General features: G+C 41.8%; 1 protein-coding gene across 3 annotated transcripts in view; it reads right to left on the reverse strand.

The window, feature by feature from the left end:
• The window catches only part of FAM20B (FAM20B glycosaminoglycan xylosylkinase), a 46,698-nt gene that overhangs the window by 15,314 nt on the left and 15,283 nt on the right, over nucleotides 1-16,101 (reverse strand). For all 3 annotated transcript variants that reach the window (XM_053607215.1, XM_053607217.1, XM_053607216.1), the window contains exons 2-4: nucleotides 15,383-15,893; nucleotides 8,229-8,315; nucleotides 3,251-3,360 (exon numbers count right to left, since the gene is read on the reverse strand). In XM_053607215.1, the coding sequence (XP_053463190.1) occupies nucleotides 3,251-3,360; nucleotides 8,229-8,315; nucleotides 15,383-15,759 (574 nt within the window). In that variant the 5' untranslated portion in view covers nucleotides 15,760-15,893. The remainder of the gene's footprint in view (nucleotides 1-3,250; nucleotides 3,361-8,228; nucleotides 8,316-15,382; nucleotides 15,894-16,101) is intronic.

Below are 16,101 nucleotides of genomic sequence, written 5' to 3' on the forward strand. Positions count from 1 at the left end.
CCAGCGCCCTACTCCTTAAGCCACAGGCGCCGCCCAAAAATCTAGGTTTAAATCCCGGCTAACAGTAGCATTGTGACTTTTTGTTTTTGAGACAGAATTTCACTCTGTCACCCTGGGTAAAGAGCCAAGGCATCATCATAGCTCACAGCAACCTCAAACTCTTGAGCTCAAGCGATCTTCTTGCCTCAGTTTTTTCTATTTTTAAGTAGAGACAGGGTCTCCCTCTTGCTCAAGCTGGTCTCAAACTCCTGAGCTCAAGCAATTCACCCATCTTGGCCTCCCAGAGCACTAGGATTACAGGCGTGAGTCACTGCACCTGGCCAGCTTTGTGACTTTGGGAAAGTCATTTAATCCTCCTTAGCCTCCTTTCTTGGGTATGAACTGTAGGTAACTACAGTTACCTATTCACTCCTACTTACTGTACCTACTTAAGAGGATGAAGTAAAGTTACAGCATGAAAGTGCTCTGTCAAGTTGCAAGGGCTAATGGAATTTAGCCCCTATTACTTAGTGATCATGTTGCTGACATGCTAAGTAATGTACAGTAAGTAATGTAAGTCATACTGACTTATCTAGTGATAAGTTAAAAAATACTGTGCCAAGAGAATGAAAAGATAAGCCACACATTGGGAGAAAGTATTTGCAAAAGACACATGGGATAAAGGACTAGTATCCAAAATATACAAAGAACTGCTAAAACTCAACAATAAGAAAACAGCCAACCTAATCTATGGGCCAAAGACCTTAAAAGATACCTCATCAGAGAAGATACACAGATAGCAAATAAGCATATGAAAATGCTCTACTTCATATGACATCAGGGAGTGCAAATTAACACCATCAGATACCACTATATACCTACTGGAATGGTCAAAATCCAGAATATGACAACAGCAAATGGTGACAAGGATGAGGAGTAACAGGAGCTCTTATTCACTGCTGGTAGGAATAAAAAATGGTTTGCTGGTTTCTTGTAAAACTAAACATGCTGTTACCGTATGATCCAGCTATGGGCTATGCTAGATCACACAGCCTCTGTATTTATATTTTCTAGTATTTTCCCCAAAGAGTTAAAAACTTATGTCTACACAAAAACCTGCACATAGAAGTTTATTGCAGCACAATTGCCAAAACTTGGCAGCAACCAAAATGCCCTTTAGTAGGTGAATGGACAGACTGTGACATATCTAATGGAGTAACAGCAACAAGCAATAACAAGAAGTTAAAGAAGCCAACCTGAAAAGGCTACGTACTGTGATTCCAACTGCATGGAAAACGCAAAATGTGGAGACAGTAGAAAGACCTAATGGAAGGGATGAACTGGTAGAGCATTGGGGGTTTTTAAACCAGTGAAAATATTCTGTGTGATATCACAATGATGTACGCATGCCATTATATATCTGTCCAAATCCACAGAACATGCAATACCAAGAGTGAATCCTTTTTTTTTTTGTAGAGACAGAGTCTCACTTTATGGCCCTCGGTAGAGTGCCATGGCCTCACACAGCTCACAGCAACCTCCAACTCCTGGGCTTAAGCGATTCTCTTGCCTCAGCCTCCCAAGTAGCTGGGACTACAGGCGCCCGCCACAACGCCCGGCTATTTTTTGGTTGCAGTTTGGCCGGGGCCGGGTTTGAACTTGCCACCCTCGGTATATGGGGCCGGCACCTTACCGACTGAGCCACAGGCGCCGCCCCCAAGAGCGAATCCTAATGTCAACTATGGATCCTAGGTGATTACGGTAACGACTGTACAACCGGGACACGCGATGTTTGTAATGTGGGAGGCTACACATGTGTGGGGGCAGCAGTACTTGGAAAGTCTCTGTATCTTCCTCTCTATTTTGCTGTGAATCTAAAACTGCTCTAAAAAAAGTCTTAAAGATACAACAAAAACAAGGCTGTGCTAAGATCAATCCATTATTAAAAACCTCATCTCTAACCAAATACTTCTACCTCCCTATGTGGGGGGCTGGGGTGTCTGTAACCTCATCATTCTCCAAATATGCCAATCCCATATTACTTTTGGGTCTTTATTCCCATTATTACTTCCTGTTACTCTGCCTCATACCTTTTCCTCTTTGCTACCTGAATAACTTATACTAATTCTTCAATACTCAAAGGGTTAGCAACCTCCTTCACAAATCTCATCTGGCCTCTCCACATTTTGTACATGTCAGAGTTAACCTGTGAGTCTCTGAAGAGCAGGGACTCTGCCTTATTCCTAACCCCCCATCCCAGCACCCACCAGGAATTCATGTTTGCTGAGCATAAAATGGAAAAAGGTGATTAGAAAATATCTGAAACAAATCAGTGACACTGTATGCTTTTGATTATCTGTAAGAAAAGCATAGCCCAAGCCTTAAAAGTAATTCTGAACAATGACTCGGTCACAAGTTCTTTAAATATTCAGTTTTAGCTCATTTTAAATGTAAATCCATTCATTCACTTCACCAAAAAAGCAAGGTGAAGTTTATCTTAAAATGTCTGTTTCAATAGTCATACCAGAGTGCAGAGCACTGTCACTAAAAGTCACCATGAAAAGGTTGAAACAAGAGACCACAGAACCTCTGAATTCTTCCCATTCTCCTCATTCCCACAAGAATAGGAGTGAGAAGTTAAGCTCCGAGCCCACACCACAGAGTAGATATGGAAAAGAGAGGGCAGAGGCACCATAGCCAGCTCCAGGCACGGGTGTTACAGGCTGACAACTGCAGAGCAGTAGGGCTTAGTAGAGGGTGATCTTCCAGGCACAATACAACCCTACAAGGGAACTGAAGAAACACCAAAGAACAGAGTTGCTGACTCTCTAACTCGCTTACAGAGTTGCTTTAAGATTTCCTCAATTCTAAGGAGACAGGAGAAATTCCTCAGGAAAGCACATGTATATGAAAAAACAAACAAGTCAAGCATATGCAAATGTAACCAATTTAAGCCAAATTCTGAGTTTGAAATTTAGCTGTAAAACCCATTAGAAGAAAATATAGTTATTCCCTGCTGTCACTATCAGTAAGTGACCTTAATTCTTACCCCGCAGACACAGTTGGGTGAGCACTGGGGAAAGCTTACAATTTCCTGACATCTACTTTTAGATTCATTTTCCTGAGTAACCTGAGAACAGATTGTCTGATTTGCTTTGGTGTTTCTTTTGAGTTCTTCAATTTCTAAACGTTATGAGCCAGCTCTGCTCAATGATGCCCCTTTAACTTACTAGCTATTCCCCTGTCTAGATGTCCTTTGTAACCTTCTCACCTGTACTGAGGAAGGTGCTCAGTAGCTGCTCCGTGGCAACAGGCTTGATCTCTGTTCGCAGATTAACAAATCTGCCAACCACCAACGGGGCTCGGCGGAAACCCAGAATCCTGGTTTGGAAAGTCAAAGAACAGAAAAAAAAAAAATCTTTGTATTTTAAGTAAAATTCGATGTATTTTAAGTAACGGATCAAACATTATAGCTAATCACAATAAATGTGCAATATAGGTTTTGTAGCTAGGTAAGTAAATATTATTTTTTAAAAGGACATATATTTAGGAATTTAATGTCAAGATGCATTCAATTTAATACACACTCCAGCAAAAAGGATAAGGCAAATCTGGTAAAATTGAACTATTAGTGGATACATGGGTTCATTATGCCATTCTTTCTACTTTTGTTAAGAAATATTTTTGTAATAAGAACTAAAAATAAAATTTACAGCATAAGAAAAAAAAAACAGGGATAATCTCATACATGGGTTTAAGCTTTGGATGAAATAGCAAACTGACAAAAAACTATTCGGATTAATCTAAAAGGATAAGCCTCCAGGACAACTCAAATACACTCACATATGAAGATCTCTCTAATGATCAAAAAGTACTACCTTACAGTTGAAAACAATCCTTTTTTAAAATAACTTATCCAGCTAAAAAATACACACTCACTAATGCAAAGGTGGAAGGGCAGAATTTGGAACACAGAAAATTTATATGAAAAAAAATAAAGATCAACCCAGAAGTAACTACAGGTACAACCATTCTGGAATATAAGCATGTTTTCCTTTACATGTATATATAAACATACACATACGCACTTATGTATAATTATACCATATGTAGTTTTGTATGCTGCTTTATACACCATGAACTTTCCCCCACATCATTAGAAAGCCTTCAAAAATGGCTACATAATAAACAATCCAGGGCGGCGCCTGTGGCTCAGTCGGTAAGGCGCCGGCCCCATATACCGAGGGTGGTGGGTTCAAACCCGGCCCCGGCTGAATTGCAACCAAAAAATAGCCGGGCGTTGTGGCAGGCGCCTGTAGTCCCAGCTACTCGGGAGGCTGAGGCAAGAGAATCGCCTAAGCCCAGGAGTTGGAGGTTGCTGTGAGCTGTGTGAGGCCACGGCACTCTACCGAGGGCCATAAAGTGAGACTCTGTCTCTACAAAAAAAAAAATAAAAATAAAAAAAATAAATAAATAAATAAACCCCAAAAAGTTAAAAAAAATAATAATAAAATAAACAATCCATTGTTTAGAGCTGCTGATTCTCTCTCTAAACCTTAGAAAAAAGGTACAAAAGCAAGATCAACCACAATTTGTCAAAATAACAGAAATCAAGAGAACCCCAAGGCCAAGGGAGGTGGTTAAATCTGAATGTAATAGAGAAATAGCAACCCAAAGCAGAAAAGAAGTCAGGAACCAAAAGTGAAATGAAGGTGAGGAAGTAATCTTTCTCCCCACTGACCACTGCCAGGCCAAACAACAACAGCCAGGTTAGTGCTGAGTGGCGATATCACAGTGGCACTTGAGCCAGGCTAGGGTGGTATCTAACAAAAGAGGTGAGGGAATTGGGAGAGAATGTCAGAATTTGAGGTAAGGAAGGATTTGTAAATATAAGACCTTCAAAGTACAAATCAAAAGTAACAATTTCTGTATAAAAATACTTATGCTCTGCTCTAAGTTAAAAAATAACAGCAGTGTCCTGATGTGAAAAGACAAACTTTGCCAGTAAATACAAAACAAAATAACAAAGAGATGCCATTTTACAGATACATTAACAAAAATTAGTATGTTGGGTAATACAATACAAAACATTGGTATGGAAATGAGTATCTTCATTCCCTGCTGGTACCCAACAAATAGGAAATAAGAAGGGGTTTAGGGATGGAGAAATTAGCAAACAATCAAGGTCTTGGAAAGCCTTATTCTAGTGTGTCATTAAGTAGAAGAATAGATTTATCCAACTCTGCCACTAGGTCTTAAAAGAGGCAATTAAAATTCTTGGTAGTGTTAAGTATTTATTTCATCTTTTCCATATCAATAGAGCTATTGATATGGAAGCTTTAGGTTGCAACTAGTCATTCATTTCTGAAAATGCTACAACTAACACCATACATATATCTTTAAATTTTTGATAATTTCTCTAGGGTACTTCCTAAAAATATCTTAGATATGTGTCTAAAAAGGTCATTATTCATTCAAAGGGTATGAACATTAAGGTTTTTTTTCTGTGTGTGTGGAGACAGTCTCACTTTATTGCCCTTGGTAGAGTGCTGTACCATCACAGCTCACAGCAACCTCCAGCTCCTGGGCTTAGGAGATTCTCTTGCCTCAGCCTTCCCAGTAGCTGGGACCACAGGCGCTCGCCACAACGCCCAGCTACTTTTTGTTTGGCCGGGGCCGGGTTTGAACCCACCACCCTCGGTATATGGGGTCGGCGCCCTACTCACTGAGCCACAGGTGCCGCCCAAACATTAAGGTTTTTGATAGATAATGCCAAATTCCTTCCTCCCCTCCCCGCCCTCCCTTTCTTCCTTGTCACCCTTAGTAGAGTACCATGGCATCATAGCCACAGCAACCTCAGACTCTTGGGCTCAAGTGATTCCCTTGTCTCAGCCTTGCCAATAGCTGAGACTACAGCCACCCGCGACAATGCCCAGCTTTAGAAATGGAGGTCTCACTCTTGCTCAGTCTGGTCTCGAACCTGTGAGCTCGGACAATCCACCCACCTCAGCCTCCCAGGGTGCTGGGATAATAGGCATGAGCCACAGCGCCCAGCCTTAATGCCAAATTTCTTAAAGAAAGATTGAACCAATTAATGCTTGGTACCTACAGCTCAGTGGCTAGGGCGCCAGCCACATACACTGGAGCTGGTGGGTTTGAATCCAGCCTGGGCCTGCCAAACAACAATGACAACTACAAGCAAAAAATAGCCGGGCATTGTGGCAGGTGCCTGTACTTCCAGCTGCTTGGGAGGCTGAGGCAGGAAATTGCTTGAGCCCAAGAGCTGGAGGTTGCTATGAGTTGTGACACCACAGCACTCTACCTAGGGCAACAGCTTGAGAGTCTGTCTCAAAAAAAAAAAAAAGCCATAAGTAGCACACAAATGTCAATGTCTTTCTGCCAATAAAGTAGTCTTTTTCTTAATCTTTGCCATTTTCAACAGGTAAAAATAGGATACCATTGTTTCATGAATTTTAAAAATTTCTGATGAGGATGAACTTCTTCCCCATAATTCCTACTCAGTTAACAGCTTGTATTCTCAACTCATTTTCTTTTCTTTTATTTTTTGAGACAGAGCCTCAGGCTGTTGCCCTGGGTAGAGTGCCGTGGCATCACAGCTCACAACAACCTCCAACTCCTGGGCTAAAGCGATTCTCCTGCCTCTCCCTCCCAAGTAGCTGGGACTACAGGCACCTGCCACAAGGCCCGGCTATTTTTTGGTTGCAGCCGTCATTGTCGTTTGGCAGGCCTGGGCTGGATTCGAACCCGCCATTTCTGGTGTACGTGGCTGGCACCTTAGCTGCTTGAGCCACAGGAGCCAAGCCTTCTTTTATTTCTTTTTTGAGACAGAGTCTCACTATGTTGCCCTCGGTAGAGTGCCTTGGCATCACAGCTCACAGCAACCTCAAACTCTTGGGCTTAAGCAATTCTCTTGCCTCAAGCCTCCTGAGTAGCTGGGACTAAAGGCGCCCACCACAATGCCTGGCTATTTTTTGGTTGCAGTTGTCATTACTGTTTAGCAGGCCAGGCAGCGCTCCAACCCTCCAGCTTTGGTTTATGTGGCCAGTGCCCTACTCACTGAGCTATGGGCACCAAGCCTCAACCCATTTTCCATTAGTTTTTTAGTATACATATAGATTTGTATGACACTTATATTAAGGCTATTAACACATAGATTACTTTAGCTTTTAAATTCTCATGCTGTTTCTGAACATACAAGCTAATATTTCTTATTAAGTCCACTGAACTTTTTCTTTGTGATTTTTAAAATTATTGCTTTTACCTTACAAAGTCCTAATTTGCCTTTATTTTTTCTGCTTTCCTTATAGATTCATCTTTTTTTTTTTTTTTTTTGTAGAGACAGAGTCTCACTTTATGGCCCTCGGTAGAGTGCCATGGCCTCACACAGCTCACAGCAACCTCCAACTCCTGGGCTCAAGCGATTCTCTTGCCTCAGCCTCCCGAGCAGCTGGGACTACAGGCACCCGCCACAACGCCCAGCTATTTTTTGGTTGCAGTTTGGCCGGGGCCGGGTTTGAACCCTCGGTACATGGGGCCGACGCCCCACCGACTGAGCCACAGGCGCCGCCCATAGATTCATCTTTTAAACAAATATTGTTAATAATTTCTTTGACAGTCTGTCAATATGCCCTGACAAAAAGGCTGGTCGGAAGAGCACGTGGGATACCAGATAGTTTAGCTACAAGGTTCCAGACTAGCAACCAGCTGGAAAATAATATTAATTTTCCTAGTTAACTTATAAAGCTTGAATTTATATCTATTTTTCTTTTAGAATTATTTTGATTTTTACAAGTTGTGCATAAAGGACAATAAAACTCATTATATAATTCATGCTGTGTATTTCCAGCATATGGGGATCAGTCAGTGTTACTTAAAAACAAAAGAAAACAATAGGACTGCCAGGCCCAATTAATGGCCAGTTCCATTCAGGAATTTGAGTGTAAAAGTTACTTACTAAGAGTATCTTCATTCATGATAATGACAGACAGCATACCAAGAGTGAAATGACTTAAAAATTCTAGAGTTAAAATATTTACTTGGGTATTCCTGGTGCCATATGAATTATGAGGGACCCATCCAAGTTTAATGCGACTAGTTAATCAGCTATCTGAAATAGGCCACATGTCAGTCATGAGCACTGCATGCTTTAGAAAGAGCCCACAAGTCCCCTTCAAGAGAGATTTTAATAAGCAAACAAAACGAACGTAACCCACGGAGATTACACATACCTGTCCAGATGGAAGGCTGCTACCTCTGCATTGTGTCTGTCATAACCTGCGTACGGCTCCCCTTCTACCACATAGTCTCGGCTGTACCTGCAAAGTCAATGGAAGTGCAGATGGAGACAAGAATTACATCAGTACCAGAGGTGACGGCAACCTTAGCAAGCCTGATTCTACTCTGCAGACACCTCCTCCGCGGCCCTGAGAACAGTGTTAGCTAGATGGGGTGATGATGAGGTGGATACGGAAACTACAATTCTCTACCTGTCCCACCAATCATTCTAAGAATGAAACATGGAAGATGTTATTTTTACCCCTCAAAGGGCTTTCAGTGCAGGGTAAGCACAAGTACAGGTAGTTTTCTGGAAGGCAGGAGCCAACTTTTTTTATCACCAGCACATGACATTAAGTAAAACATTTATTAGACCGAACTGAAGAAATGAAGGCTTACCAGAAAGGCTATGGTAGGGCTTGTAAGAGAAGTTTCAATTTCTTAGGGAAAAACAGTCTGATATGCCTCAGTTTATATTAATGAGAAGGCAAAGGTACCTTCAAAAAAGTTGTTCTATTCTCTTTTTAAGTTTATGACAATGTAGTGGACAAAATCTTGGACTGGCAATAATAGGTAAGTGTGGCTCTGTCGTTACTGGCCTGGGTAACCTTGAAAACCTTTCTTTTCTCTGGGTCTCAAATTCTTCATCCTACAGTTTTAAGGGCTGGACTAGGAGGTAATTTCTAATGTTTCCTTCAACTCAACCTGCATTCTGATGATTTTTTACATCACATGCATGATATAACAAAGGATAATGAAAACTGGCATGTTTCTTTCTACTAATCATTTTTTTTTTTTTTTTTGGCCAGGGCTGGGTTTGAACCCGCCACCTCTGGCATATGGGACCGGCGCCCTACTCCTTGAGCCACAGGCGCTGCCCCTCTACTAATCATTTTTAAAGATACAATTTAAACCTATTATTAGGGGAGGGAAAAAGTACTTAATTTATCTATGATGTCTACTGGTCACCTGAATTTCCTGAATCAAAAGGATACCTATTAGGCTTTACAAAGGAACTGTGAAACAGAAACAAATTGAGATTGAAGCAAAGAAGAGCAGTTCTACTAAGGATAGTTGGATATCCAATGCCTGAACAGCTATGGGAAAATAGAAAACAATAACATAAAAGGCAGTAACCTCCAACCTAAGTGACCTTAGAATATTAAGTCAAATCATCTCTACAAAACATATCTTTAAGGCAAAGTGGTGAAACATTTATGTTAGAAAACAGCCCTGCATTACCACCTGGTTAGACACCAGTTTCTCCTTAGTAAGGTCGATATATTCAATCCTTTGTTCTTAGTGAAAAGGATTATTTAGGCTGCCTAGGTTTATATTGGCTACCTTTAAATTAAAAGTCAATTTTTAAACACCTCTGCAGCAAAAGCTGACATTATTCAAGCACTTTCCTCTCTATCACAGGTGAAGGCTATCCAGAAAGCTGGGGGAAAGTCCTTGAATACTTTATTTTTTAGTACTTCAGGGGAGCCACAGGAAGATATATGGTGATATGCACTATATCCCTGTCTGTGAAACATTGAAGAGCTTCCGATACATCTAAAGCCTACTTGGAATAAAATGTAAAACCTAAAGGAAATCTAGTAACTCTGGGGTTGGGCTGGTGAAGAAGAGAGGGAAGAAAAAGGAAAAAGAATAATCAAAATAAGCCAGGCATGGTGGCTCATGCCTATAATCCTAGCACACGGGAGACTGAGGTGGGCAGATCTCCTCAGCAAGTTCAAGATCAGCCTGAGGAAGAGTGAGACCCCATCTCTAAAAAAAATAGTTGAGCACTGTGACCTATGCCTGTAGTCTCAGCTACTTGGGAGGCTGAGGCAAGAGGATCGTTTGAGCCCAAGAGTTTGAGGTTGCCGTAAGCTGTGACACCACAGCACTCTACCAAAGGCAACAAAGTGAGACTCTGTCTTTTTTTTTTTGTAGAGACAGAGTCTCACCGTACCGCTCTCGGTAGAGTGCCGTGGCATCACACAGCTCACAGCAATCTCCAACTCCTGGGCTTACGCGATTCTCCTGCCTCAGCCTCCCAAGCAGCTGGGACTACAGGCGCCCTCCACAACGCCCGGCTATTTTTTTGTTGCAGTTTGGCGGGGGCCGGGTTTGAACCCGCCACCCTCGGCATATGGGGCCGGCGCCCTACCTACTGAGCCACAGGTGCCACCCCGAGACTCTGTCTTAAAAAAAAAAGAATCAAAATAAAAGGAGTGCACAGGAGTGAGAAGGTCTGAATCCCTAGCTCATGTTTTGGCTATGCGACATACACAAAGTCACAATTCTGGATTCCATTTTCCTAATCTGTAAAATGAATAGTTGGACTAGTTGACCTCCAAGGTTCCTTTCAGCACTTCCTAAGATCACTCACTCACTTCTACCCTAATCCTAGGCCCCTGCCTTCTTGTTCCATTTCCACCATAACTGCAGTTTTTGACTGTGAAAATAAATTTACTTCTAGAATGGATAAAGCTACGTGGAAAAAAAATAGCGTTTATAATATAAGGGAAAATGTGTAAATGAAAAGTATGATTCAATTCCTACACATGTCACCTCCCTATCCTGTGTGGATCTTCTATCTCTAACAGTAGGACATGGATAATCAGGCTCCAGAAGTGCCGAAACCACATGTGGCTGTTAACGAAAGGTAAGGACTCAGATCCTCCTCTCGGCAGAAAGCGATCCATCTTAAGTCGCTGACAGAGCAGCAAAATTCATACAGTAACTGCCAATAAATCACTCCACTCCTTTTGGTAAAGGACATCAGAGTCTGACCAAGGGCATTAATTTACACTTACATCAGGAGTAAATAGCCTCTGAGGCCCTGCGTCAAAACAGCATCTTGCTGGGTGTTTAGGGATGAAAGTCAATTTCTACAAGCACTTAACCCACACCCACTTTTCCCAACCAGGATAGTTCCCGGTGTAAAGCAGCATAGGTCAGTGCCTGCAGTGACTAAGAGAGTTAACACTGAAGTCAGGGGCCAAAGCCCCTGGCTGCGTGAGGGAGGAGAATGCCCCACAGGCTGTTCAGGAAATAGCTGGGGAGTGTGACAGAAACAAAGAACAAAGGGAGGACACGGGCTGGGTGTAGAGTGAAGGACCAGACTGTGAGGGCCTTGACCGTTAGGCTGTGGAGACTGGGTTGTCTGGTGGACAACAGGAAGTCCTGAATATCTTAGGCTGAGGAGCACAGTGATAATATGGGTCTTCTGAGGAAATGGTTTGCAGGATGGTCTGGAAGAGGAAAGTAATAAGAAGGCTGGAGTGGTGGTAAGAGAGATGAGATGGAGCCAAGTAGTAACAGGTTTCAGCATCTACCTGCTGCCACCGCCCCACCCATCAGTGTGGCCTCTCTTTCCTCTGCCTGTGTCTTGTTTGCACACTCTGGGCCTGTCTGCAAAGCACTAGGGCTGACACTGCACTCTCAGGAGTCGCTGTCTTCTTACTTCCTGCCGTCTCATCTCCCCTCAATTCTTCAGGAACAAGTGGTGGGTACGGAGAGGGTCTCCTCTTGTTTAAATACGAAGCGTGCATAACTTTTCTCTTTCTACACAAATTTAATTTAATTTTTGGTTTTCGTTTGTCTTTCTCTATCACTCTACTTATAATACTGATTTCTCAGGCTACATATTATGAAGTCAAGGACCATTAGTGGTCCTTCAAAACTAAATTAGTGTTTTTTGTTTTTTTGTTTTTAGAGACAGGATCTGTCACTGAGGCTGGAGTACAGAGGTGCAATCATAGCTCACTCCAGCCTCAAATTCCTGGGCTCAAGCAGTCCTCCCACGTAGGCCTCCCAATTAGCTGGGACTATAGGCTTGAGCCACCACACCTAGCTTAAATTAGTGATTTTTGGTGACGCATACTACACATCATCGCCCTTAAGGAAGGCAAACAAACTTACCAGAATTACATGCATATAGCAGAACACAAGCTGCTTACAACTCAGACTGAGCTGGGTTCAATTCCCAACCCTGCTGATTAATGTGAGGTGACCTTGTCAAATTATTAAATAGTTACTCTCTCTAACCCTCAGTTTCTTATTCTAGATATAAGAACTAAAACTGCCCATAAAGGTTAAAGGCATTAACAGAGAGAAAAGTATTTGGCATAGTGTCTGGCAAATGGTGTGCATTCAATGGAAAGCAGATCCCAAGGTCCAATAACCATACTTTTCCCACATTTCCAGCTAATCAGACTATTTTTATTCTCCAACAGTCTGCTCTATTTTTTAACTTTCCTGATTTCCACCTCATCCACACATCACCATCACACTCGCCAGTTACAGACAAACACAGATCTCTTTCATGTCTGGGATCTAATCATTCTCCTGCTACCTTTTATCTACTGATAATAAAAGTAGTTGAATTTTGTACATCTTTTCCCCGTATTTCTTCTCCCACTCCAGAAAGAAATCCAAAGGTATATTATAATTCTCTTAAGAGCTCCCCTGCAAAATGAACAAAATGCTTAGTTCACAACAAATTTTAGACACTACAAACTTTGAAAATACTCACTGATAACTAACTCCTGGCAAAAGAATATGAATCCCCATCATGTTAACCTACTTTAAATTCATATATTCAAAGAGAAAAAAAAATTATTTTTACTTATTTATTTATTTATTTTGGCCGGGACTGGGCTTGAACCCGCCACCTCCAGTATATGGGGCCGGGGCCCTACTCTTTTGAGCCACAGGTGCCACCCAGAGAGAAAAAAAAAATTTTAATTAACTATACCATAGACTCGCCATACAAATTATCTCCATAGGAAGTCCAAATCGATCACGAACAGTACACATATTGCTAAGTTACTGAGGTAACTAAAATGGCCCAGTATTTTGTCTAAAGCAGATGGTATGAGGTAAGAAACCACAAGACCTATTAGAATGATATGAAGCAAAAGGAATTCTTACTGCAGGTAAGAATTTGGAATGGTAAAGCCAATTGGGAAGACAGTTTGGCAGTTTCTTACAAAACTAAATATACTCTTACCATACGATCTAGCAATTATTCCTCTGGTATCTATCCAAATGAGCTGAAAACTCATGTCTACACAAAAACCTGTACACGGGTATTTACAGCAGCCGTATTCACAACTGACAAAGCTTAGAGGCAACCAACATGTCCTTCAGTGAGTGAGTGGATAAACAAACTGTGGTACATCTGGACAATAGATTATTATTTAGGGATAACAAAGAAATATGCCATCAAGCCACAAAAAGATATGTAGAAACCTTACATGCGCATTACTAAATCAAAGTAACCACTTTGAAAAAGCTGGGTGGTGCCTGTGGCTCAAGGAGTAGGACGCCGGCCCTGGCCAAAAACTGCAACAAAAAAAAAAAAGAAAGAAAAAAAATTTAAAGAAGAAAAAGCTATATACTATGATATTTGAAAAAAGATAAAATAGTGGAGACAGGCTCGGCACCGTAGCTCAGTACTTAGGGCAATGGCCACATGCACAGGGCTTGGGGGTTTGAACCCAGCCAGGGCCTGTTAAACAACAATGACAACAACAAAAAAAATAGCCGGGCACTGTGGCAGGTGCCTGTAGACCCAGCTACTTGGGAGGCTGAGGCAAGAGAATCGCTTAAGCCCAAGAGTTTGAGGTTGCTATGAGCTATGACACTGTGGCACTCTACAAAGTGAGACTCTGTCTCAAAAACAAGAACTGTGGAGATAGTAAAAAGACCAGGAGTTCAACAGCAGGAGGAAAGGATGAATAGGTAGAGAATAAAACATTTTTAGGCCTGCAAAACTACTTTTTATGATGCTACAATGGTAGATAGATGTCATTATATATTTGTCAAAATCCATAGAATGTACAATGCAAACAGTAAAACCTAAACTATAGACCTTAGTTAATAATTAGTGGATGGCTCATGCCTGTAGCTCAAGCAGCTAAGGCGCCAGCCACATATACCAGAGCTGGCAGGTTTGAATCCAGCCTGGGCCTGCCAAACAACAATGACAACTACAACCAAAAAAATAGCCAGGCATTGTGGTGGGCGCCTGTAGTCCCAGCTACTTGGGAGGCTGAGGCAAGAGAATCGCTTAAGCCCAAGAGTTGGAGGTTGCTGTGGGCTACGGCGCCACGGCACTCTACCCAGGGCAACAGCTTGAGACTGTATCTCACAAAAAAAATAAATTAATTAATGTATGAACATTGGCTCATCAATTTGTAACAAATGTGCTATACTAATGGAAGATGTCGATAATCAGGGAAACTGTGAGGGAGTTATGGAAACTTTCTGTACCTTCCCTTCAATTTTTCAACAAAGCTAAAACTGCTAAAAAAAAAAAAAGTCTATTAATATAACAAACCAAAAAAAAAAAAAAAAAAAAGTCCTAGATAAGAGAGTCAAAGCTTCTGCACGAAAATGGACTTTAACCAGTCACACATCTAAAACCCACTCAACTCTGGGTAACTCCTACTCTACAGCATACCTGACATGAAGTTATCCACTCTTTAACTGTGCATTTTTGGTGATAAGTTGCTTATTTCCTAACCAATTCATTGTCTATCTCTAACACCTAGCACATAGCAGATACTTGATAGATTGGAAATCAAAGATCGCTCTAACTGTCAAAAAGCTCAGTCATGGCCAAGCACAGTAGCTCATGCCCAGCAGGGAAGCTGAGCCTGGAGGATCGTTTTGAGGTCAGGAGTTTGAGACCAGCTTGAGAAATATAGGGAGATCCCACCTCTATAAAAAAATAAAAACTACTTTCCAGTTCTTGCATGGTAGTATGTACTTTTAGTCCCAGCTAATAGGGGGATAAGGCAGGAGGGCCACTTGAGCCTAGGAGTTCAAGGTTGCAGTGAGCTATGATGATGCCACTGTTCTATAGTCTGGGCAACAGAGCAAGACCCTATCTCCAAAAATGAAAAGAAAAAAAGTTCAGTCTTATACAGAAACAAAACATATTCCTATAAATTTCCCCCCTTAAGGGCTAGAGAAGACTTCAGAGACTTTAAGACTACCCCCTCTCATTTTACTGAAGAGACTTCCAAGAGAAGACAAATACTCACATAAATCCCAAGTTACATGAATCAACCAACTAGCACATATAACTTTTGAAATGAAGATTTACCGCTTAGGTTTGAAGACAACTTTCTGTCCTCCTTCAAGAATCAGTAAGGCTTTCAGCTGCGTCCCTTTATAACCTACGTCAGCTTTAATGATTTTCTTGGTGGCCATAGCATGCATGATTGCTCCCAACTCTGGCGTCTCTTCAGGGTACACTTCCCGAGGAACCACCCACTGGGCTGCAATCTCCCAGGGAGACTGCAAGGTGTGGTCCAGCTTGGGTGCCAGCTCCACCCGTAAGCCAGTCATCATTCGGTGAAAAGCCCTCTGGTCCTCCCGGTTGGCAGCTGATGTATCTAAGTTGTCAATCAAGAAAACTTTGGTGAAGATAAAGATGACAAGGAGAATTGCTAACAGCACGACTCGCTGCTTTAGCTTCATGTTGGTCTCTTTTCCTTCTCCCCAACCAACTGTGTCGTTCACTTATCAAGGAGAGCAGATGGTGATGGTTAGCAAAGAGATTCCATGATTATACACACTGGTCCATTTCTTCACTGAAGTGCCTTCCACAGTTCCTGCAAGCCCAAGTATAAAGCAAAATTCAATCAGAAATTGTCTTTCCACCCCAGAATCTTTTGCAATCCCTCAATATATGAGTTTCCCCTTTCAGACTTGCTAGTCATAAGCTTAAGAAAGTGTACTAACTTAAAATTAACTAGTCTTGAGAAGGCCTTATTAAGAACTGGGTATTGGCGGCACCCGTAGCTCAGTGGGTAGGGTACA

The sequence above is a fragment of the Nycticebus coucang genome, chromosome 10, assembly GCF_027406575.1.
Source record: "Nycticebus coucang isolate mNycCou1 chromosome 10, mNycCou1.pri, whole genome shotgun sequence".
Lineage (NCBI taxonomy): Eukaryota > Metazoa > Chordata > Mammalia > Primates > Lorisidae > Nycticebus > Nycticebus coucang.